Raw genomic sequence first — 24,653 nt, forward strand, 5'->3', positions numbered from 1 at the left:
CGGGGCCTCCTCCCAATGGGACATGCCCCTCCCCAGGGAGGCGTCCATGAGGCATATGAGTACAAAGTATTTTTAATATGTGCTGAGTGGAACATTTGTAAGATCTCAGTGTTTCCATTAACAGATGCTGATGTGGTGGCTTACCCGACATTGGCCCTGTGCTGCAACCTCATTGTGGGCATCACAGATTGCCTGGAGTGGGGGGGAACCCAATCACATTTCATAAACAAACTATAACGCAATGGCACAAATTTCAAACTTTTCCCTATGGTATTTTCAATATTAAAAGTTAGCCGATTGCTGAACATTCTGCTAAATAACCACTAGGTGGCTCCCATGCCCACAAACTGGCTGACTCAGCATTTCTAACAAGCACAAAGCCGCCATTACAAATTAAATATCACAACGCCAGTGATTTAGGTAATATAATGTAAGGTACGGTAACATGGGCATACAACATCTACTTAGATTAACACAAACTCAACAGTACAGGAGCACTGAAATTTACACAAGGAATGACTTCAGGTTATGAAAGATCCAACTTTATCAACAGCTGTTAACTGTTTCAATCCTGCTAGAAGATTATCAGTGCATATTCATATTTCAACTAAATGGGTCATTACTCTCCATGGAAAAAGAGATTTTATACATGTTGATAACTTTGATTATCTTACATACTGTATGTGGGACACAGACATCTGAACTGGGACGGGATTGACTCTCCTGTGGCCTCTAAAACCCAGAACCAGACCCAGAACCCGAACCCCCCTAAGAGCACCGTGGCAGGGAAAAAATCCCTTTAAGAGGAAGAAACCTTGAGCAGGACCGGTCAACTTAAGGAAGAACCAGTCCTGCTGCTAGTCAGCCGGGTAGAGGAGGAGAAGAAGAGGGAGACAGGACAGAGAGGATGAAGGAGAGAGAGAGAGAGAGGAGCAAACATGCAGTAAACATGATACAGTACAGAGCAAACATGACAAGCAAGATCAAACAGTGATTATATTATAATGGATATCTATATATATCGTCAGACTGCAGGTCAGTATGCAGGTCTTGAGACCTGCAGAGTGAGAGCAAGAGAGAGGCACAAAACTATGAGGAAGACAATAAACACAGATTATGAGACGATATTACCAGTATGAGCCAGACTAAGGAGAGTAGAGGAGAGGGCAGAGGGTGAGAGGGAAACTGCTCAGTGGATCATGTTTGTGCCCCCTGACACTAAGAATCCAACTTCTTCTCAAATAAAGTATTAGAAGAAAGACGTTATTAAACAACCATTAGGTCAGTGTGGTCACACTGTTGTGTTGTATACTCTGTAATCTGATCTGATGATGGGGATCATTTCTTCTTGACGTCTCACATCCATCACTTTGGCAAATTCATTGGAAGATAAATATTCATACTTTAAACGACGAAGCTGCAATTGTAGATTTTTTTAACAGAACACATTTTATTTACAAAAACAAAACAACACTTTTAACAAATTAAAAACATCACATTTCATAACAGGTGTGACATGAGTGCCATCGACTGGTGGCAAAATAAATCACAACTGAAATAGTAAGGTTTGAAAGTGTGTGTCAAACTATTTACAAGCAGTTCAGTAAAAAAATCTTAATATAGAGATATAGGTACTCTAGCTACAGTAGATTAAAAACCCTTAATCACATTTTACAAAGATTAATGTCACATGGCTCAGTGGGAGGCAGCCTAACTCTTCAGGTCCTGATGGCTGCAGGAAGGCCTGAGGCAGGATCAACTCTGGAGACGGCTGTGTCAAGATGTGCTGTAGTAGCCAAAGACCTGCTGAGTCTGAGGTGGCGCCAAACTGTACTGGGGCCAAACTGGTGTTGAGTGGAAGAAGTACTGGAGGCTGGTGGGGAGCTGAGCAGAGACACAGAGTGGGAGGAGAACCAGAGGTTAGCAGGATGGTAAGGATTTTTAAACATGGCTGCTATAAGAGGAAGCAGATGGCGCTTTGTTTTCTAAAAACATTCAAACCTAAAACAGTTGGCTCAAATGATAACCATGAAGTAGTTTATCACAACTATTTTTGGAAAAGATCGTATTATATAAACCGACAAATCCAGGCTAAACAAGCAGATTCTACATGTTCTATACTTTACTACCACAAGATGGTGCTAGCTACATAAACACGTTCATGCTCTTTCCAAACTACTACATTTTCCCCAGTGATGTCATGCTGTGTTTCCTAGTTTTTAATATATATGCACACACTATACTATATTTTTCATCTTCCAAGGCAGAAATATCTCCAGCTGTTTCTATGTGGCCACAAATAATATAATCTAAAAGAAAGTTCAGTAGCCTCCTCAAACAGGAAGAATCTGTGGTTGGCACTGCAGGTTACTACATAGTTATGCCCTAGTGAGCATTTGTGGCTGCTGAAGGTGTAGATGAGACTGCCTCATCTGCTCACCTGCTCTGTGTCGCTGTATGCAGTAGAGCCACAGTCTGAGGAAGTAGCCGAGTGGTAGTCTGATGTGTACAGGTTTAAGGAGTCATCCTGGTCTCCCTGTACACCTTCCTCCTCCTCCTCTTCTTCCTCGTCAAACCATTCTACTGTGAATGATCCGCCATTTTCTCTCAATCTGTGAGAGGGGAGAAGATCATTATTACCTCATTTTGACAACCTGTGTGTTTTCACATGTGGTTTCACAGAAAGCATATTGGAGGTGACGGACTCATAATTCTTGGCTAGACAGAGAAATGCCTCCCGTTTACTGAAACGTCTGTGTGTGTGGTTCATTCTTACAGCTGTGGCAAGCTGTAGTAGCCCAAGGCCTGCTGAGTCTGAGGTGGTGGTGCTGGGGGGGGTCGCACACTGCGGGGAGGAACACCGGGATACCTTGGTTGTATGGGTAACAAACTGGTGTTGAGTGGTAGAAGTACTGGGGGCTGGTGGGACAAACTTTGTGTTCGCTGCTCAGCCATCGTTCGATTGTTTTGCATGTTTCCCATCTTGTCTTTCACAGGCAAACATACAACATAATATCCATCTACTAATTTCACAGATTCTGTGACCATATCCATGAACTGATGGTCCTCTTTGGACATTTCCACTTCCTCGTGTTTTCCTCCCTCTGGGAAATCCAATCGAAACTGCTGAAGCCACATGCTCTCTAAACCAACCACCGAAATACGATTTGCCATGGTCTTGGTAGGTTTTCTTTCACCTGTGCCCCTGCAGCATTCTCTCAGAGGTCTGTTGATGGTCCACCCAAGCTTGGTCTTCACAGCGTACGGCCCATGACCAATGCTGTGCACCACTTCACACGGTTCCATGGCTTTCGGTGGATTTGCTCCAAAGAGCAATCCAATATCAGCTTCAATCTCAGGCAGTTCAATTCCTTGAAGGTAAGGCCACCTTTCTAGATCCCTTTGACCTTGTATATTTTCCTTTCCTACAGGAATCGTTTTGTGTGTGAAAGCATTTGGCAGACCTATAAACTCGTCATCAGACAAACTGCTGACCTCCAGGCCAGCTACCATGCAAGTACTGACAGGTTTCTCGTCATTCATGGTTTTTAGCAACATGCTTGCCTTTCGTCCGCTAAGCTTTAAGTCATTCATCAAGGCCTCAGTACAAACGGTCGCTGAACTGCCTGGGTCCAGGAATGCATATGTCTGAAGTATCTCACTCCCCACCTTGGACTTCACTTGGACCGGGACTATTGCAAGTATACAGTCATCTTCTCCGGCCCCAGTCTGTTCATGAGCCTTAGAATGAGCACAAAGGAATGCACTTGCAACTGTCTGGCTGTTAGTGTTATCTGTGCCTTTTGTTTCATTAGTCTCTGTGTCCTTCTTCTTTATGTGCAGAAGTGTGGGATGTACTAAAGAACACTCCTCACAGCTCAACTTTGCCTTGCACATTTTACTCATGTGTCCATGCTTGAGACAGCTAAAACAAAGTCCTTTGCTTCTCAAGAATTCCAATTTCTCTTTGTGAGGTTTGCCTTTAAGCTTGCTACAAGTCTCTAAGACATGCTCACCTTTGCAGAAGAGACAGGTCGGTGTTGAGGCAGGAGTTGAGAATTCAGCCCATCCTGTATCTTTCTTTTCCAGTTTCACAGCACTGGTGGTGAATGACTTCCTGGTTATGCCTTTTTTCCGCTCCTGGTGGTGGTTCAGTTTAGCTGAGGATGTTTTAGCTGTAGGATGATCCTTTATGTCTCCAAAAACTGGATGAAGAGCAACTTTAGCTTGTTTGTGCACAAACTCAGCTAAATCCTTAAACTTGACTCTCCTGTCACAGTCCTCTTGTATGGCATATACAACATTTCTCCACCTTTCTCGCAGCTTGAGGAAGCTTTGCTACAATAGCCTTCAAATCCAGTTCCTCCATGTAACTCACCTCAGACATGGTGTTGCAGCAGGCAGTGAGGAAGAGTGAGAAAGCATTAAGCGACTCTGCATCTTCTGGTCTGATAGATGCCCAGTCCATCACTTTGTTCATGTAGGCTACTGCTATTTTGTAGTTGTTTCCAAAGTGCTCTTTGAGTAGCTGTTTGGCTCTTTGGTAACCCGTTTCTGGCTTCATGTGCAGGCAACTCTTTATTAGCTCTCTTGGCTGTCCACCTATGAACTGTTCTAAATAATAGAGACAGTCTTTATAGCTTTCAGTGCGAGATTCCCCTCCATGTTCGAAGGCTCTAACAAAGGAATGGTAATCCAGAGGGTCACCACTGAATGTAGGAATGCCCAGCTTGGGCAATGTCATCATTCTTTGTTGCTTTATCATTAGCTCTGTTATGCCATTCTGTTGTGCCATAACATTGCAGAGAGACTCCATAGTATGGTTGTCTGTTAGAAGGCCACCGCTGGATTGTGATAACGCAGCAGTCAGAGGTTGCACTGGCCTAACTTCATCATGTCTTTTCTCCATGTTGTTAACTGGATTTTCACTCACAGATAACGGCTTGCATCTCAAACTCTCTAGTTCCACCATGTGCACTCACATGTGAGAGGCGTTCACTCTCATAATTTTCCAAAACTTTGAGTTTTGCATCTGATGCTGCAATGGCAGTTTGCAAATCCAAAGCCTCTCTTTTTTATTTCAGCTCGGCTTCTTGCCGTTCCAGATCTTGCTTTTGCTTAAGAGCTGCAGCCTTTGCAAGTAATGCTGCTCTCTCTACCTCAGCCTTAAGCCGTGCAGAGGAAGCGCTGGACCCGCTGGATGTGTCACTCCCAACAGCTGAGCTACGTTGTCTGCTCCGGTAGCTTTTAGCAACTGAAACCAGCGACACACTATCTGTCGGCTGTACGCCCGCATCACACTCTTTAGCTTGTTGACACGAACCTCTGCTGCCTGTATCCACATCTCCACTTGTTGCATAGTTCCGCGAGCGCGCAGTAACTTAGGCCCCGTTAGATCCACCTCTCGAGGGTTGATCTAGCCGGCTTGAAATCAAACTGGATTCAGCCGGATTGGAGGTGTTCACACTCGGAAAAAAACACATCTGGATTGATCTGGATGCGGCCAAATCCTGCTTAAGCCACATTTTTTCCCCAGTGTGAACGGGGCCTAAGGCTCAAACCGTGAACTCTGATCCATTTCCAGCTCCTCTTTACATAGCAAATTTGCTAATGCATCATTTATCTTGCAAAACTCGGCTAGAGAATCCTGATAGTCAATACGTAACTTCTGTTTAACTATGTTTACGTTAGCATCATCTTCCATTAGCCATTCAAAATCATTAGCCTGGCTGGTAAGATGACCCAGCTTAGCCTTCCTCGACTGGGTTAAACGACGCACCTTTTCCTCCACAGCTTTCTCTGTCATCTTCGGCTCCCTCTTTCCACACGCTAGCTCCTCTTCCATCGTGCTAGCTTGCACAGACGTCTTACCGGGATGCTCTCTTTTCCCACCAAAGCAGTCCTTCTCCTCACGAGCCGTGTCTGCTCCACAGGTCCTCTTTCATCGTAAGGAAGACTTAAGGTTTTCTGACTAATGTTTAGGTTTTCCAGTGAAACCTTCCTCTGGAGCTTATGGCTTACGCGTGTATAAAAAAAAGGATGTGTCCTCCACAGTGATTTCTTCTCTTGTTTTTATTAAACTCATGAACAAAACACGGATCCAACAAAGCCAAAAAATAACTTGCTGCTTGCCAGCTCCACAAAAATGTAACGTAAACTTAACTTGGCTTGTCTTATCCTCCACTTTCTCACACTCACCTCACGGTATCACATCCCACCACACGGTCAGAAAACCGTGCGCTCCTCTTGGCTCCTATAGCCTCACTACTCCTACCTGAATCTCCTTAACTCCTACGCCATCCGCCCCTCCTTCCTCTCGTTAACCTACACGCCCTATTTTCTTCTGACCATGTAACTAATAACAATCGTATAAATTTGACTGAATTATAATTAGGGATGTCCCGATCAGGTTTTTTTGCCTTTGAGTCCGAGTCCGAGTCATTTGATTTTGAGTATCTGCCGATACCGAGTCCCGATCCGATACTTTCAAGATTCTCCATAAGATCAATAAACTTTAATTTCTAAAGAACATTTAACACTTAAAGGCCCCAATCATCAACATTATTATTATTATTATTATTGTTATTATTAATGATATTAATATTAATGTTGATATTATCATTATGAGTAGTGGTAGGCCTATTACCATGGCTTATCTGAGCATAGTCAATGGAGTTAAGTCAAACCAACTAGCACGTCATGAGCAACAGAGCCAAACAACACCACTCTCTGGGAGTGGGCTCACCTGTATGCACATGTGCTTGTGTGCGCACGCGTTTGCATGTGTGTATGCGCATCAGGCCGCTGCAGACAGCTGCAGTGAATTTTATAAATGCCACCATGTAGACAGAAACACATAGAAACTGACAGCAGAGATGGAACAAGAGGACTGGGCAAGAGGACTAGACTGGGTGGCGCTGCAGCGAGTGCCGCCAGTGAGAAGGCAGAGAACTTCACTCGTACAACACGGACTCTGTCTGAGAGCAGGTTCTATACATGAGCATGTTTAGTGTCGTGGTGAATTGTGGCAAAGTGTTGAAACGGTGTTGTGCAGCTTCACAGCTCTCTGCGTTGCTGTAACGTCCAAGCCCTGCAGCGCTGTGACGCACCGTGGCGACGCAGACAGCGAGCTGACCGTGGTCTGCTCAGAACATCCCGTAAACGTTACACAATGAGTTAAAAAATAAGAACTACCTGTTGATTTGACACATTTTAAGACAGAAGCCACGGGCCATATAAAGTCTTTATACGCTACGACGCACCGGAGTGACGCCTTTTGTCATCCAGTCTCTTCGGCAGCGAGAGGGAGAGAGAGAGAGAAAGAGAGGAAAACAAACCAGCATGCAAATGTAATTTATCACGGCCGAAAAACTTATCGAGCCCATTTAATTTATCGTGCAATTAATTGATTTATTGTTTATCGTGACAGGCCTAGTCATAGCCACCCTGCACAGAAGGCGTTAACTTTGAGAGTCCTAATAAATATATATCCGAGTCCTGATCGGGAGGTAACAGCCGATTCCGATCGAGTCTGAAATCACGTAATCGGGCCCGATTTCCGATCATCGGATCGGGACATCCCTAATTATAATCATGCACATTGCTTACTTCTTACTTAAATAATATCAAAACCCAAATTACTAGTCTTAAATGTCAATGTCAAATCACATTACAATAAACTGGTTCATAAGGCTCCTACACATGGAAAAAGACATTTTATACATGTTGATAACTTTGATTGTCTTACATACTGTATGTGGGACACAGACACATCTGAACTGCGACGGGATTGACTCTCCTCTAAAAATGATCATGATAGATAGATAGACATGCCTAGAAGAACATGTTCTTTTACTTTCCTATCCAGTTAATCATTATGAAACCACTCTGACTTATCTTGTGGGCTCTGTGGGTGTCCTGACCTCAGATTAGGAACCACTCTGTTAAACAAAGCATTTCAAAACCTGACTGGATGCATGTTTAATCTTGGATTGGATTTTAGTCTTATCTGTAGACACTGATTGGGTGCAATACACTTCAGTGGAATGTTATTATAAAACATTTCAAATAAATTATTAGAAGAAAGACCTTATTAAACAACCATTAGGTCAGTGTGGTTAGTTTGTTCCACTATAAGATGTTTTCAAACATTTTCATTGCTGCAGATTGTGTTGCTGTTCCTGGTGCAGCCAATAGTTCTGTTGACATCTGAAAAGTCACCCTAAACTCAGGACTGTCCCTAAAAGCATGTCAGTAAACAATCTATGCCATCTTTATAAATAAAATATGTGTATTAAAAAGGGGAAAGGTGGCTTCTCACTTGTCTTCAATGGCCTTCGTCAAACCTAAAACACTCTAACCATGCTGCTTAAAGCATTGCCTCACTCAGCTGCTTCACAAAATGTGACACACTGTTGTGTTGTATATTCTGTACTCTGATCTGATGATAGGGATCATTTCTTCTTGACGTCTCACATCCATCACTTTGGCAGTTTCATTGGAAGGCTGTTACAATGATGTGTTTGTGTGGTGGAAATGTCTAAAAGTAGCTTTGTGCCTTTAATCTGCGTGTCATCCACTCCTAACCGTAGGACCTCAGTGAAGATTCATTTTCATGCTTGCTGTAATACAGCAAGTAACAGTAATATTAGTGCATTTTTTTGGACACTGTGTTTGCATTGTAATAAAAATGTGTATGTGTTTCTAGTGGACTGGCAAGGACAGACAGAAGCCCTGTGAAAGCACAGCCAGGTGTTAAAGCTAAGGCCAAAAACCTTGACATAAAAGAAACATTAAGTTGTGCCTCCAAACATTTCTTTCTTCAGTCTGAGGTTGTTTCTGGCAGCAGGCAGGTAGCTATGGCGGCTAAAGCAGGGACAGAGCTGCGGGGGAAGCAAAAATAGGTCATAACGCAGCAAATCATGATTCACCGCTCAGGCTTATGGAGAGCGGCGTTTCAGCCGGTCAGATGAGGGTGGACGCGATGGAGCAAAGCACACATGATAATCTCATCAGATGCGATGAGTTGGTACAGTGTAGCATCTCGTGCGTGAACGCTGGCCCGGTTTCATAACCATGGCAACCGGAATCCCCTCGCGCCTGAAAAGGGGGGCGTTTCTCCTGCTAACGAGTAGAAACCAGGCTCCTCAGACGGACAGTTCATGAACGCTACTGCACATTTTATCGTTATGTTTCTAGTCTGAGCGGCGTTAAAAGTCTCCACAGTGCTGAAGGTTATTGTTCAAGCTTCATTAAAGAGCGCAGCATGCATGAAAACTTTTAGCACGGCTGCTCCCGCATGCAGCAGAACTGTTGTCCACACACGGTAACCCGACACTGCATAGTCCCCACAACAGGTGACGACGCACCGGTGCTGTAGGACCGTGTATTTTTATACCCGGTCATAGTATGTGACAGTATGACCCATTTCTGTCCCTGCCGTATTGTGGCAGCGGGCCCCGGACGGTCCCATCTCTTACCTCGATCCATTTTTGAGCCTCCTGACAGGCTGGTTCGGGATGGTTCGGCTCCAGCTGCTCCTGTTCCCGCGGGCTAGCCATCTCCGGGCAGGCCGTTTAACCAAACTGTGGCGGCAGTGATACGGTTAAAGCTGCTCGGCTGTCCGTGTGGTAGTGGAAGTGTTCCCCTCCACGCTCTCGGTCCGTTATCTTCTTCCTCGCTTTCTACTGACCTGCAACTCCACGCTCGGTCAGTAGCGTAGCGCTCTCGCTGCTCAACGTGGCGCTGAGATGGAGAAAAAAAACACTGCAACACGAACCAGGCGCTAAAAATAACGATTCTTGTTCGGCGGACTGCGTGAGCGGCTGACGCTGCTGTCTTCAGCCACCGCTGCTGCCGCGCATTCAGGAGACGTGAACGCGCAGGAAGGAATCTCTGCGGGGGATGTCAGACAGGAAAGACACAGGACAGACAGAGATGGTGAGGGGGCTCCGGAACACGTCCCGTTATTGCATTCTTACAGTAAAGCTGGAGGCTAGCATCATACCTGCAATAAGCTGTCCACCGGCTTTAACATGGATACTCTTAAACCGGGGATCATCCCTCATATAATAAGTACCGGTAAATTGGCATATAATGAGCCAAGCTCATAAAAGTTTCACCTCAAGGGATCTACACAGCTTTTCTGTAATGTTGTCCATTTCCTTAATGCAGTTGAGCTTTTTTAGATCACCACAAATAAAGCAACACACAGGAAATCTGGGAGCAACTGTCTGTGTCCTGTTTTAATGGCACTTAATGATATCACAACACATCCACAGATCTAACCTAAACTACACTGCAGGTTCCTACACTCCTACAATGACCTGATGGTCTTTAATAGTCAACCATAATCAATACAACATCTATAACTTGTATCTTAGACTCTCCATGCACTCACCAAATATTTAGCTGGGATCAATGCTGTTGATAGCGGTTGTGGTATTGGATTATTGAATAGAAATGTGACCTTTTCAAAAGACTGGTCAAACATTTATATATCAAACTTTATGCAGCCCATTGTATACCAGTGTGGCCAAACTTGGCTTCTCTTTTGCAGTTCAGATGAGGGCTTGTGTGCAGATGTACTCTTATTTGCATAACTTATTATTTTAAGACTGTGCGTCAAAAGAAGTCTTTGTGTGTGCTGGGTGTGTGTGGCTCGTCATATGCGTGATGCGCTTCCACAGATTCACAGAATCAACGCCTCTAAGTACAGGCACAGGTTTGGATAAGGCTGGTCAGACTAGAGCAAACTGAGCACAGACACTTCAAAGTGGCATAAACTGCAGATATTCATACTTTAAACGACGAAGCTGCAAATGTAGATTTTTTTTAACAGAACACATTTTATTTACAACAAACAAAAAAACACTTTTAACAAATTAAACATTTTAACGAGCAATATTTCAATGAAAAATAGAACACATTTTATTTACGAAAACAAAACAACACTTTTAACAACTTAAAAATTTTAGAGCAATATTTCAATGAAAAACAGAACACATTTTATTTTCGAACTGGAGACGGCTGTGGCAAGCTGTAGTAGACCCAGGCCTGCTGAGTCTGAGGTGGCGGTACCAGCGGGGCGCACACTGAGGGGAGGAACACCGGGACACCTTGGTTGTATTGGGGCCAAACTGGTGTTGAGTGGAAGAAGTACTGGAGGCTGGTGGGGAGCTGAGCAGAGACACAGAGTGGGAGGAGAACCAGAGGTTAGCAGGATGGTAAGGATTTTAAAACATAGCTGCTATAAGAGGAAGCAGATGGCGCTTTGTTTTCTAAAAACATTCAAAACTAAAACAGTTGGCTCAGCTGATAACCATGAAGTAGTTTATCACAACTATTTTTGGAAAAGATCATATTTTATAAACCGACAAATCCAGGCAAAACAAGCAGATTCTACATGTTCTATACTTTACTACCACAAGAGGGCGCTAGCTACATAAAAACTTTCACTCTCCTTCCAAACTACTACATTGTCCCCAGTGATGTCATGCTGTGTTTCCTAGTTTTTAATATATACACACACACTATACTATATTTTTCATCTTCCAAGGCAGAAATATCTCCAGCTGTTTCTATGTGGCCACAAATAATATAATCTAAAAGAAAGTTCAGTAGCCTCCTCAAACAGGAAGAATCTGTGGTTGTGGTTGGCACTGCAGGTTACTACATAGTTATGCCCTAGTGAGCATTTGTGGCTGCTGGAAGGTGTAGATGAGACTGCCTCGCCTACACTGGTAATCAAAGGGTACATGAAACTATAACATAGATTCTGTAAAGTCCCAACAGATGCTCCTCATTCCAAAAAAAGAGAAAAAAAGTACCATATTTCTGACATATTTTACCTCGTTTGGTACTAAGTAGAAGTCGCCTTCTGCCTCTTCTTTCTCCTGCTCTGCCTCCGTCTCACCATCTTTGGCCTCCTCCTCTGTGTCGCTGTATGCAGTCGAGCCACAGTCTGAGGAAGTAGCCGAGTGGTAGTCTGACGTGTACAGGTCTAAGGAGTCATCCTGGTCTCCCTGTACACCTGGTCCCCCTATTTCTCTCGATCTGTGAGAGGGGAGAAGATCATTATTACCTCATTTTGACAACCTGTGTGTATTCACAGAAAGCATATTGGAGGTGACTGACTCATAATTCTTGGCTAGACAGAGAAATGCCTCCCGTTTACTGAAATGTCTCTGTGTGTGTGGTTCATTCTTACAGCTGTGGCAAGCTGTAGTAGACCCAGGCCTGCTGAGTCTGAGGTGGCGGTGCCAGCGGGGCGCACACTGAGGGGAGGAACACCGGGACACCTTGGTTGTATTGGGGCCAAACTGGTGCTGAGGGGTAGAAGTACTGGGGGCTGGTGGGGAGCTGAGCAGAGACACAGAGTGGGAGGAGAACCAGAGGTTAGCAGGATGGTAAGGATTTTAAAACATGGCTGCTATAAGAGGAAGCCGATGGCGCTTTGTTTTCTAAAAACATTCAAAACTAAAACAGTTGGCTCAGCTGATAACCATGAAGTAGTTTATCACAACTATTTTTGGAAAAGATCATATTTTATAAACCGACAAATCCAGGCAAAACAAGCAGATTCTACATGTTCTATACTTTACTACCACAAGAGGGCGCTAGCTACATAAAAACTTTCACTCTCCTTCCAAACTACTACATTGTCCCCTGTGATGTCATGCTGTGTTTCCTAGTTTTTAATATATATATATATATATATATATATATATATATACAAACACATACACTATGCTATATTTTTCATCTTCCAAGGCAGAAATATCTCCAGCTGTTTCTATGTGGCCATAAGTGTGGTTGTGGTTGGCACTGCAGGTTACTACACATTTATGCCCTAGTGAGCATTTGTGGCTGCTGAAGGTGTAGATGAGACTGCCTCATCTGCTCACCTGCTCTGTGTTGCTGTATGCAGTCGAGCCACAGTCTGAGGAAGTAGCCGACTGGTAGTCTGATGTGTACAGGTTGAAGGAGTCATCCTGGTCTCCCTGTACACCTTCCTCCTCCTCCTCTTCTTCCTCATCAAAACATGCTACTGTGAATGGTCTGCCATTTTCTCTCGATCTGTGAGAGGGGAGAAGATCATTATTACCTCATTTTGACAACCTGTGTGTTTTCACATGTGTTTTCACAGAAAGCATGTTGGAGGTGACTGACTCTTTTTGGCTAGACAGAGAAATGCCTCCCGTTTACTGAAAGTCTGTGTGTGTGTGTGGTTCATTCTTTGCCCCAACAGCTCAGCCAATGACTCACCTTGCACAGACCTCCAGGGGGTCGATCCAGATCGTGACCTCAGCCGGAAGTCCCAGGTCTCTGGGTGTGAGCTTACTCTCCTCGCATGCCTTTAGGACAGCTTCGTCAGTGAGCACTCCATTATTAATCCGGATGCATCTGCGGATGTTAAAATGTTATTGTGTTCTCTAATGTCATTCAGTTTAATGTTTACATTACACTGTGTTCATCATTTGCTGGTTTTTACCTATAAGCCTGGCCTTTGCTGGGACAGTCGGGGTACCAGTGGTTGTGGTATTTTTTACATAAAAGCTTCTGTAGCTTTTCTGCAAACAATTCTGCTTTGACTTTGTCGAGCTTGCCATGTATCATAGCCAGGCGCTTGAGGAAGTCGACTCCAGCTTCAACTTCTCGCTTCATGATGTCTGCAAAAACAGAACATACAAAAAACATCACTTGAAGTTGCTAACAAATTTATCTCAAAGTTTAAGAGTGGGTGTGCAGGAGCAGAAACTCTCATGGTAGCAATAAAAACACCACTTCCCTGAGCACTCACTGTGCAGAACAGACAACTCAGACGGACATTTCAGCTGACAACCAACATTATCGAACAAAGAAGGTCATTTTAAGGTTTATATATGAAATGTTAAGATTAGGTTTGAGTTAAAGGGACAGAATATAAATAATAGAGGAAAACAAAGACCAAAACATAAGCCTGAAAATAACAATGTGAAAAAACAACAACAAAACAAACAATAAACACACATCTAAATTAAAGTGTTACTCACAGTAAAGACAGAGATGTCCTGTGTGTGAAACAGCAGTCGTTCTCGTCCCTTGCGGTCTTGTCTCTCGTCCGTGCGCTACGCTGTGCTCCTGGAAGTTATTGTACTTCAAACACGTGTTGCTTCCTTGTTCACTGCTCTGCTCAGTGTTGCTGCAAAACATAACATGTAACATTACCATCAGCTTGACTCTCCTGTTTATCTTATTTTTAATATTCTGTTTTTGGTGTTTGTAGACCGGAGTGTCCATTGATCTTTGCAGCTATTTTTGTTCCAATTGCCTGTTTAGAAGATTTATTGTAATGATTGATGGAAGTTAATTCCAGCAAACATTATTATAATAATTAAAATTAAAAGTTTTTTGCCCATAAACATGTGTAGTGAAAGAATATAGCAATGCAACAATATACAATACTAATTAAGGGCAAGTCAAAACACATGGAGTACACAAGGACTAGCTATACCTGTGTACTAACCTCACTAAAATCAAGGCACTGCAAATGCACAACCTAATATTAATGTTTCAAAGCATAAAGCAATTGAAAATATTTGTTTAGCACATTCAAACAATGCACAATATAAAATAAAATAACTTAGCTTGACCCCACTCATGTGTACATTATGTGTACATCTTATTTAAATAGGCCCAGTGCATAAATAAACATTTCATTCCAAGCGGTTCTACGCATCCACGCGGCCTGGATCATTTCATAACGTTCATTATCATAACGCGGATCAATACCGTCGCGATCAAGTGCAGATCTCAGTGAAACGCGTGCTGACGAGTGTACTTTTTACTTTTCAATGTTTTTACTCCGCGGTCCGTCTCAACCTATTTGCTTAGAAGACGCTTTAGTGCTGCGGATGCATTTTCGGCCGAAAAGTTTCGGTGCATCCCTAAAATAAAGAGCTGATGAAAATCCTGTTTAAGACAGGAAGTGTTTTTACATTTGTTCATTACAGCAAGTCACACCGTAACTACACACATTGTGACTAAGGAACAGCTCCCCCTGTCAGCAAAGTAAATGTCCTCAGTAACATCAAGTTTCAGCAAGAACGAAAAGTGGTCTTACCTCTCTGAAGGCTGCAGCTGCAATGAGCTTTAGAAACTCTCAGCTGCTCTATATATATATATATATATATATATATATATGTGCCCGTGTGACACATCAAAGCGCGTTGCTATGACACATCATAGCAACGCGCTTTGATGTGCAACAGTTAGCTATTATTTTTCAATTCAAAAATCAATATTTATCTACAAACCAATCAGCTTGATGATATTCTTTGTGTCAACACCGTTAAGTCAGAAACAGCTAATATGTGCTCCGAGTATAACATCTGACATATCATGTTGCACATCTAAAATCATTATTTTACAACAATGACAACATGCACGGCTGCTAAATGTGCCACAAACACACAGAGCATGTTCCTCAATGTAAAGAGGGAGGAGTCATTTTCCACGTTTAAACTGCTCATAAGATCAACAGCAGCAGGTAACACACATTAAATCATGTTTACTGCACAATAAACGTCGAGGGTCACACATCTAAAAGACTGTGCGTGTCCCTCTTTCTGAAAGATTCCCCTCAAGTGGCAGTAAAAACTACAAAAATACAAACTACAAAACTAGATCAGAAAAAACTACAACAACAGCCATGAAAACTACAGACAGTAAAAACTACAAAAGCTGCTCATGTTACACACACACGTGACACACAGGTAACAACTAAAGAAGAGCTGATGAAAATCCTGTTTAAGACAGGAAGTGTTTTTACATTTGTTCATCGCAGCAAGTCACACCGTAACTACACACATTGTGACTAAGGAACAGCTCCCCCTGTCAGCAAAGTAAATGTCCTCAGTAACATCAAGTTTCAGCAAGAACGAAAAGTGGTCTTACCTCTCTGAAGGCTGCAGCTGCAATGAGCTTTAGGAGCTCTCAGCTGCTCTATATATATATATATATATATATATATATATATATATATATGTGCCCGTGTGACACATCAAAGCGCGTTGCTTTGATGTGTCATAATAGACCACCAACATTACAATGCTGTTATTTTCACTAATTCCATTGTTTTATTTGACAATTTAGGAGAAATAACTAACTTAACACGAGGAACGAGGGACGTGTCCTTATTGCAGCAACAGTTGTTTGAATCATTTACAAGCAAACAGCCAGACAGTGACAGCGGCTGCTTAAAGAACTGGGCCCTTCGAACTACGTTCGGACCCCTAGGGCCCAAATGTGTACCTCTCTTAAAAGTGCTATATAAATATTTTTTTTTACATTTTTTTTCATTTCTTTTCAGCAATGTCAGACCTATCCATAGATATACAATTTTCTATATTTTTGTATGTTTTTGTGTTATTTTTGTCATAAAAAACATATAATTCATAAACAGTAAAACTGAAAATATGCAAGATTTTTAAACTGATATGAGGAATTTACAGCCTTGACTAAGTCAATAATTGATAAAAAAAAAAATTGATTTTGATGCATTATTATTATTGCAGTAATAAGCCATTATTCAAAAAACTCACACTCAGACCCCTAGGGCCCAAATGTGTACCTCTCTTAAAAGTGCTATAACAATGCCATATATACATATTTGTTTTTCTTTTTTTTTCATTTCTTTTCAGCAATGTCAGACCTATCCATAGATATACAATTTTCTATATGTTTTATGTTTTTGTGTTATTTTTGTCATACAAATATGTAATTCATAAACAGAACAACTGAAAATATGCAAGATTTTTAAAAACTGAGGTGCCAGGTAAGTCACTTGATATGAGGAATTTACAGCCTTGACTAAGTCAATAATTGATAAAAAAAATTGATTTTGATGCATTATTATTATTGCAGTAATAAGCCATTATTCAAAAAACTCACACTCGGACCCCTAGGGCCCAAACGTGTACCTCACATTAAAAGTGCTATAACAATGCCATATATAAATATTTTTTTTTATTTTTTTTTTTATTTCTTTTTAGCAATGTCAGACCTATCCATAGATATAAAGTTTTTTATGTATATGTAGGGGGGGGGGTTTGGAGCCTATCCCAGCTAACTTTATCTGGTGACCCTGCACAGGTCACCAGTCCATCACAGGGCAACACAGACAAACAACCATTCACACTCACACTCATACCTACAGGCAGTTTAGAGTGACCAATTAACCTAACTTGTCTTTAGAATGTGGAGGAAGCCTGAGTACCCGGAGAGAACCCACTCAGGCACAGGGAGAACATGCAAATTCCACACAGAATCGCCACCCCAGTCAGAATGGAACCAGGAATCTTCTTGCTGTCCTCTTGCAGTCCTCTGCGGCGGCACGGTGGTGCATCATGATGCATTTTGCAGACATGGGCCCCGCATTTGGCACAGTAGCTCCACACTGGAAGCACAAAGTGTCAATGCATGTCCTCAGGAAAACAAAAGGTTAAAGGCGCTCTATAGAGGCTGCTGATCATCCAGACCTCAGAGCAAAATGTGACAAATAGACACCTTTGTTCATTAGTGGGAGCATCACTTTGCAAGGGTGTAGTAGCATGGACGGAGGGGGCATGTCCCCACCAATAATTTGATCACCTCCTAAACAATAACAGATTCTCATTGGGTGCAGGAAGGGTTAAATTTCATTGGAATCTTAGGCCCCCACCAATGTCAAACGCAAATCTACACCCTTATCACTTTACCATTTTTGGAACTCCAGTGAAATCTCCAGTTGCTGTCATCCATTTCCTCTGCTTGTTCTTCTTCCTCTTCCTCCTCTTCCTCTTCCTCCTCTTGCTCTTCTTCTCCCTCTTCCTCCCCAGTGGTGCTGTCAAGGTCCTCCTCTGGACAAAATTCCTATGCGGATACTTCCTGGCTGTCAGAGGATGATGTGTTTTCATCAGTGGCCTTGGGGGACCTCAAAATGGCAGCAAGTGCCTCTTCAAAATTTAATCTCCTCTTCATGGTTGCTCGTGGTGGCATGACTGGCCAGAAAAAACTGTACAATGTTCTTCTAGACTTCAAAGATGCACCTACATAAACATGGTGCACACATCCAATAGGAGAACGGACCCTCTGTATGATCTATCTTTTCATCATTTGAATTTACGTGCACGCACACACATGTGCACACACGCGTGCACACATGCACTGATATAATGGGAGTCAATTGGCCAAACGTGTACCTAAGGGTGCCGAACGTAACAAAAATGTTTATCTCCCATTGTGTACACCTTGCGAAAGTGGGGACAATTGATTTTTGTAAATAATCATAAAAAATATTCCTGGCCAAGTTTTGTACATTTAGCCTTTAAACTGACGGATATATTGAGAACCAAAATACAAAAAAAAGCAAAATGTACACGTTTGGGCCCTAGGATGCCCAGAGGGTTAATGGGAACATTGCTCTTGTGTTCCCCCTACTTTTGGGAGGTACAATGCCACTGTCGTTAACACTTGTTGTGAAAGTTAGCTGGCGAGGAGCTGGGCTCTCACGTGTTAAATATGAACTCAACATGCCTGTTAAGAACAATCCACGTAGCTACACTGTTAGCCATTACCGCTTACCTCTGAAAGCAATATAACAAGTCTAATGTGACGAACAAATCAGAAGCAACCACCGACGTTAGCAACAACTAATGCTAACATGAGCTTAGCTGCTTGTAGCGCCCGTGAACTTTGACTTGAACAATGACTCAAAATGTCTTCTTAACGTTGTCACACATGTCACATGTTCATTTACGTTAAGGCATTCGCCTTACTGCACATGAAGGTATTTAGCCTACTGAAAAGAAGACTAAAAACTTACCCACAGTAGGAGCTGAACCCGCGATGCCACTCTTGTTGACTGAAGCAGAGGCAGAAAAAGATGGACGACGGTCAGGTCAGAGGTTGATCTCCCGCGCATGCTCTGCTAGTTGAACCCATTCTATCTGTCTGTCTAGATAGACAGATGCATTTTGTGAGAGTTCTGCTGAGTGTCTATGGGTAAAATATTGGTCAGTGCCATCTTTCTCAACACATGTTAAGTGTGATTTGAGGCGTCAGCATTGTAACCTGTGCTGTTTGTCTGTCATTCTGGACATTTTGGATATGGGGGATGTTATCATCAGGACAACCAACTTTTCCTTCACATATACCACCCCTGAAGTTCCTGTAGCTCTGCATGTATTAAAGGAAAAGTAGTGGATTGTGTAGTGCTATTAGCTGATGTGTGTGCACAGAAGGAGTGGTTAGAGGAGGAGGATCCCTCCGCTTTAGGATTACTGCTTGTGTCAGTAGCCACAATGATGAGACAAGCTATTGACAACACTTCTCATGTTTCAGGCTTTTATAGCTAGAAAGCAGCCAAGCTGAGAGCTACAGGGGGTTAAACCACTTCATCACCTTATGTGACAAAGAGTCTCACTTGGGATGCTGGCTAGATACAGAGTAGCAGTACAGATGTTACCAAGTATTAATCCTGGTGCAAGAAAGAGGTCGAGTTTAAGATTAAAATAACAGTAAATTGTCATTGCAGCTCTAGAATATTTTAATAGGCCTTAGAATAAAGATTACCCTGTGAGCTCAAGACTACTTTCTCCTAACAAACACAGAAGACACTAGTAAGTTTAAAGGCTGCTTTATTGAGTTCCCACAGCTGCTTTAACAGTATAGCTACAGCAACATAGGTTTGTGCAAACAGGTAAACAATTTTAACACCTTCTAGACGTACTAATCACGCTGCACTGCACAACAATAACCAACATATAGAACCACCTTATCAACATTGTAAGTAAAGATTTGTGGATTGATTGAAAAGGCATTCCCAAATAAAGTGCATTTCCTAATTTTTCAGAACAGCAGTGAACCTAATAAAGATAAGGACCGTGATCCTCTATCACATTAAATTCGGGCTATTCTAAGGAATGTCAGATTCTTCTAAACTCAAAACTGAAGGCATCCACAGAAACAGGAAAGTTTCACTTTTTCCAGCTCATTTTTTTGGCACAAAAGGTATTTAAGCATCAGTCTTGTGAGTAAAGAAATACACACATATGCACAGAGGCAGTGTTTAGGTCTGACCTTGTGTTTTTTTTGCAGCTAAATATATCACCTATGACTATACGAACAAGCTTGTGGTGATTAGTGTTAGCAGAACAAATGGCTCTGATTGTGTTGTACATGTGCTAGTGCTAAAGAATAGAGAGCAATATGTGGAAACATGTGCTTTATAGTATGTTGGGGGCAGATGTTTGTGCACACTCTGGGTGCAGTTTGATTGTGTGTACCATGTGAATGTTTAGGGACATTTTGGTTTTGAAGACATCATGTCTACTGAAAATCTAATTTTTACAGAGAGCCACTGCAGAGAAACGGACTTCGTCTTTCTCTCTTTCCATGAATCCACGGCACACTGTGGCTGCATCCTAAAAAAATACAAATTGTCAACGCTTAATATTTCTCAATATAGTTAACAATAATATAATATGCACCACATTGTAAACTTAAATATAGGCACACTTGCCAACTGCAACAAGTAAACAAGTAAATAAAGAAATTGATAAAGACATTTCAGAAACACTGGACAACAACAAAATATGGTTATAAAAATAAAAAAAATAAAAAAAAAATCAGCCATACTGCCTGCTTACTAATCTACTTATTGTCCAAAAATGTTTCAAAATGCAGGAAATCATGTCTTCATTACTAGTGAAAATGGTGTCCTCTTGTGGTAGTTTGAGATAACAACCTGAAAACCTCTGGTATGCAAAAACTTCTAATGATTTCTGCAGCACATGCTGACGAAACCATGTTAATATTCATTATGTGTATGAATAAATCTATTTGTGTTTTTACTTCTTACAGACCTCTTTTTGAAACTGGCACCTATGAGCAATGACACCTATCCCATCACAGCTGCTAGTGTTTCTGTAACCTCTACTGCAGAAATTTGAAAGTGTGGTTCAGCTATAATAATTGACTGAATAAAGACATGAACGGCCACTCCCTGTTCCAGTTTAACATTGTGACTCATCACAGCTTAGCACACAACCACATCTTAAAATATCCACAAAATGCTCAGCAAGGAGTAGAGCTTTACATACCGCTACGAAGGAAGTGTCACTAGTAGCTCCGTGATTCACTGGTCCATTCATTTTCCCATCTTAAAAACAATAGAATAGGTTAGCAATCCACAATGTAGAAGTATGAACAGGAATGTAAGCAGGTGCATGTGCTTACCAAATTCATATAGTTGTCCATTTACATTAGCGAAGGCAATGAAGTGAAAGCTGACTTTGTCGGCTTCCGGCTGTAGAACATGAGACATTTATAGTGAGTTTAATAATATGACACAGAGATAAGCAAAACAAAAGGGTTATAAATAATATCTAAACATGAATAAGTGCAATTATATATAAATAACTGCATCAAATAGTAGTGCATCTGTGACAAACCTGGTGAAAACTGTCATTTTTAATATGTGCTGAGTGGAACATTTGTAAGATCACAGTGTTTCCATTAACAGATGCTGATGTGGTGGCTTACCCGACATTGGCCATGTGCTGCAACCTCATTGTGGGCATCACAGATTGCCTGGAGTGGGGGGGAACCCAATCACATTTCATAAACAAACTATAACGCAATGGCACAAATTTCAAACTTTTCCCTATGGTATTTTCAATACTAAAAGTCAAGGATTTAGCCGATTGTGGCGCTCCCAAGTGGCTGCCTATAGGTTATGTAACTATTAGACTCCAGAAACAGAAACTTGTTTTTGTAATGCATAATTTTTGTCAAAATGTTAAATATTTTGAAATGTGCACTCAAATCTCAGATTTGGACAAATGAACGGTCTGCTGAATCAAAGCCGGTATATTTTTTTTATGCCCATAAAGTGTCCCGAATAATATAAACAATACCATTATCATCGACTGATTTGTTGTTGTTTGTTTTTTTTTTTTTATTTATACACTGCTTAAATCTATTTAAATTTAATCTCACCTTGTTCTTCTCCAATTGTTTGGCACGGTCATCAGGAGACATATTTGCTGTCTCATCAAGAAAAAGCTTCAAGGCAGAGCCATTGTCTGAAAACAGCAGTAGCAGCTTTGTCAGCCAAAAGATGTCACTCATTCGTAAGTTATCTCAAAGCTTGTCACATCACATTACCACTCTACCAGCCACTGTATCATTGACTATTTAAAATACAAGATATAGCAAATATTCATTTTTACAATTCAGTGTAGAAATAAACAAAGTATTAGGCTAGCATGTGGAAGTACACAACCCAATAAGAGATAAGCGAGAGCTGTATCAAAACAATTAATCCTGTCATCTTTGGGGCAATTGATATCCATATAAAAAGGACAATAAACCAGAAGCCAAGATTTAACAAGTGCAGTTTCTTGCATCACAGTGAAACACATGATCCCTGGGAGTTACCATAAAGGTGGTGGACTGCATGTACAAAATGCTCATCTTCAATTACACAGCCTGTTACACTATGTTACTTAGACAGGCCTGGGCCTCTTTTTGCTTGTTATCTTAGCTGTACTCCTGGAAACATTTGAGACCATGTTTGTCACCATGCAAGGAAATGTGTGATTAGTTCCATTTACATTACTTTGGTATCTTACAACTAAAGCTTAATTTTTTGTTTTGTTAAAGCCTGCTTAACACAATTAAAACAGTATATCACATGTTTAGTTTCATTCCTGTGAACGACACACACTATATTTTATATGTCAGTAACATTATCTATCACCTTTAAGAATTAGCATCAGTTGTAAGTGAATCATCTTTGCAACTGCTGAGTCACTGACAATGATAATAGCTGTAATATATATATACACATCTCATTATGTTACCATTATCTAAATCACTTTTTGTAGCAATATTAGTAGCTGTTCTGCTTACCACTGTATCAATACAATACAGATTATTAATGCTGTACTCACCAAAACTAAATTTGCCTTGATTGTTGGCCACAGCATGCAGCAGGGCGATGGTGCCACAGGAATTGAGAGCTGTCTGCTTCAGGAAATAAACCTCAGAGCCTCCTTCCACCTTGTCTGCCTGCTGAGCTCTGAAAGACTCATGCTGCCATGCGCGCGCGCGCGCACACACACACACACACACACAGCATGGTCATTATCATCTGCCCATGAGAACACAATGTACAAGCACAAAAGTGTGCATAAAATATGAACCCAATTTTACACAATTTCCCCATTGTGGGACTAATAAAGGTATTCTTAATCTTAACCCAATCAAAAATCAGCAGCAATAGCTAAAATGAATTACAAGATATTGTTACATATTTTTCAGTTGAAATATTGACTCTAATTTATTAAAAATTGTTATTTCTCTTCTTTGATTACTAATCAGCTGTTTAATATATATATACATATATGTGTGTGTACACATACACACAGGTAACCATCTGCTGATTCACTTCCTCACCAGCAGCGTATTTGCCCACTTAAAGCTCAATCACTTCTATACTCATGCCCTCCCTGCATCTCAGTGTCACCCCATCCCAGGCAGCCGACATCACTGGCTAACCCCACCCTTCGTCCCATCCCTTCCAGGAAGTAGTCGGCGCCCCCACCCCCGTTTTTACCTGTTGCGTGAGGGGGAAGAGCAGCATCAGGGCGCAGCATGGTTTCGGGACGGAAGAGAGTTGCTCAGCCTCCAGCCCCAACACGTCAACGTATCGCCAGCTTTCACCCACACCTAGCTTGCTCATCATCTGGAAAATACAACGAGGAGATAAACCAAACCACGACCATGCATATGGGAACCAAATAACAAGACAGCAAGGCGTCCTTGTGAGGCTGTTTAAAGATGCTGCGTTGTGCTGGTCCAGCAGTCAGACCACACCCTTTAGCCCAGACACTGGGGCAGCGCTGGAAGGGATGCTGCCGCTCACTGAAACGACATTATCCCTGGTTCCTCTACGCGATGTCGCGTTACTTTTAATATCATGTAGCACTTTTAAGCTAGCTGATATTACTAACTGCTCTCAGATGCTGCGTAGTGGCCTGGTGGCAATTTAACTGTGGGGAAAAGAGCGGTTTAACTGCGCTCCAACCAAACTAGCTTCTCTAAAACTTACCTGACAGTTAAATCAAAAAAATGTCGCCATTACTTAACGGCGTATACCCACCCACCTTGTTCAGCATCTGAAACAACAAAAACAGAAATAACAGGTGAGTTCGCTGCCTGTGGAAGCACTGTTACACCGTGGCTGTAGTTAATTACTCACCTCAGGGTTGATCTCCATCGGTGTGAACTCCATCTTTTCAGAGGTTGGTAGTGACTCAGAAACTTTATCGTCCTCTTTTCTGCTCACTCGGCGTCTCCAGGCTGGAACCCCTCGGCTGAAGTTACACGGCGCACCCGCACTTTATACTTCCGGTCATACCACTAGAAGACAGACGCGGGGGTGGCTTCAGATCAAATAACCGTCCGTGCACAGATTTAGTCAGGTGGACTTGAGCGTTAGATCAAACCTCCTAAATATTAAGATACAGGAGCACAAAAACTGAAGGAAACATGCTCTCCAAAATAGATAAACGTGAAATGACACCGCATACAAGATTGACTGGATAAACCATTAAACACGGTCTTTC

The 24,653-nt window shown here is 41.9% G+C and overlaps 2 protein-coding genes and 1 long non-coding RNA gene across 3 annotated transcripts; all 3 read right to left on the reverse strand.

Annotated features, from left to right (window-relative positions):
- Positions 1-1,541: 1,541 nt before the first annotated feature.
- Positions 1,542-9,883, reverse strand: LOC114438406 (uncharacterized). Its single transcript, XR_003670975.1, has 3 exons — positions 9,480-9,883; positions 2,441-2,612; positions 1,542-1,884 (listed from the first exon to the last, which is right to left on the reverse strand). It is a non-coding gene; the product is annotated as an uncharacterized LOC114438406 (long non-coding RNA).
- Positions 9,884-10,918: 1,035 nt separating this feature from the next.
- Positions 10,919-15,126, reverse strand: LOC114438389 (uncharacterized). The gene is made up of 7 exons (XM_028409696.1): positions 14,034-15,126; positions 13,493-13,670; positions 13,267-13,404; positions 12,906-13,077; positions 12,209-12,360; positions 11,850-12,054; positions 10,919-11,178 (listed from the first exon to the last, which is right to left on the reverse strand). Exons 1-7 carry the CDS (start codon positions 14,278-14,280, stop codon positions 11,008-11,010), a joined length of 1,263 nt encoding a protein of 420 aa, XP_028265497.1. The 5' UTR covers positions 14,281-15,126; the 3' UTR covers positions 10,919-11,007.
- A 4,515-nt stretch (positions 15,127-19,641) lies between these two features.
- uchl1 (ubiquitin carboxyl-terminal esterase L1 (ubiquitin thiolesterase)) lies at positions 19,642-24,411 on the reverse strand. The gene is made up of 9 exons (XM_028409709.1): positions 24,287-24,411; positions 24,192-24,203; positions 23,642-23,770; positions 22,977-23,118; positions 22,021-22,106; positions 21,565-21,612; positions 21,259-21,328; positions 21,123-21,181; positions 19,642-20,444 (listed from the first exon to the last, which is right to left on the reverse strand). The coding sequence occupies exons 1-9, from the start codon at positions 24,317-24,319 to the stop codon at positions 20,361-20,363; spliced, it is 663 nt and encodes a 220-aa protein (XP_028265510.1). The 5' UTR covers positions 24,320-24,411; the 3' UTR covers positions 19,642-20,360.
- Between the last annotated feature and the right edge of the window lie 242 nt (positions 24,412-24,653).

This window comes from Parambassis ranga, chromosome 1 (genome assembly GCF_900634625.1).
Source record: "Parambassis ranga chromosome 1, fParRan2.1, whole genome shotgun sequence".
Classification (NCBI taxonomy): Eukaryota; Metazoa; Chordata; class Actinopteri; family Ambassidae; genus Parambassis; species Parambassis ranga.

Bases quoted from the DNA above. Each gene is read 5' to 3' on its own strand.
- LOC114438389 (XM_028409696.1), bottom strand. From the start codon at position 14,280: ATGGACACTCCGGTCTACAAACACCAAAAACAGAATATTAAAAATAAG. The intron at 12,055-12,208 runs GTAAGAATGAAC...CCCCTCTCACAG, and splicing joins TACTACAGCTTGCCACAGCT to ATCGAGAGAAATAGGGGGAC. The intron at 11,179-11,849 runs GTAAAATATGTC...GTCTCTGCTCAG, and splicing joins TCTACTTAGTACCAAACGAG to CTCCCCACCAGCCTCCAGTA.
- uchl1 (XM_028409709.1), bottom strand. From the start codon at position 24,319: ATGGAGTTCACACCGATGGAGATCAACCCTGAG. The intron at 23,119-23,641 runs GTAAAAACGGGG...CGCGCATGGCAG, and splicing joins TCTTCCCCCTCACGCAACAG to CATGAGTCTTTCAGAGCTCA. The intron at 21,329-21,564 runs GTAAGCCACCAC...CATGTTCTACAG, and splicing joins CAGCACATGGCCAATGTCGG to CCGGAAGCCGACAAAGTCAG.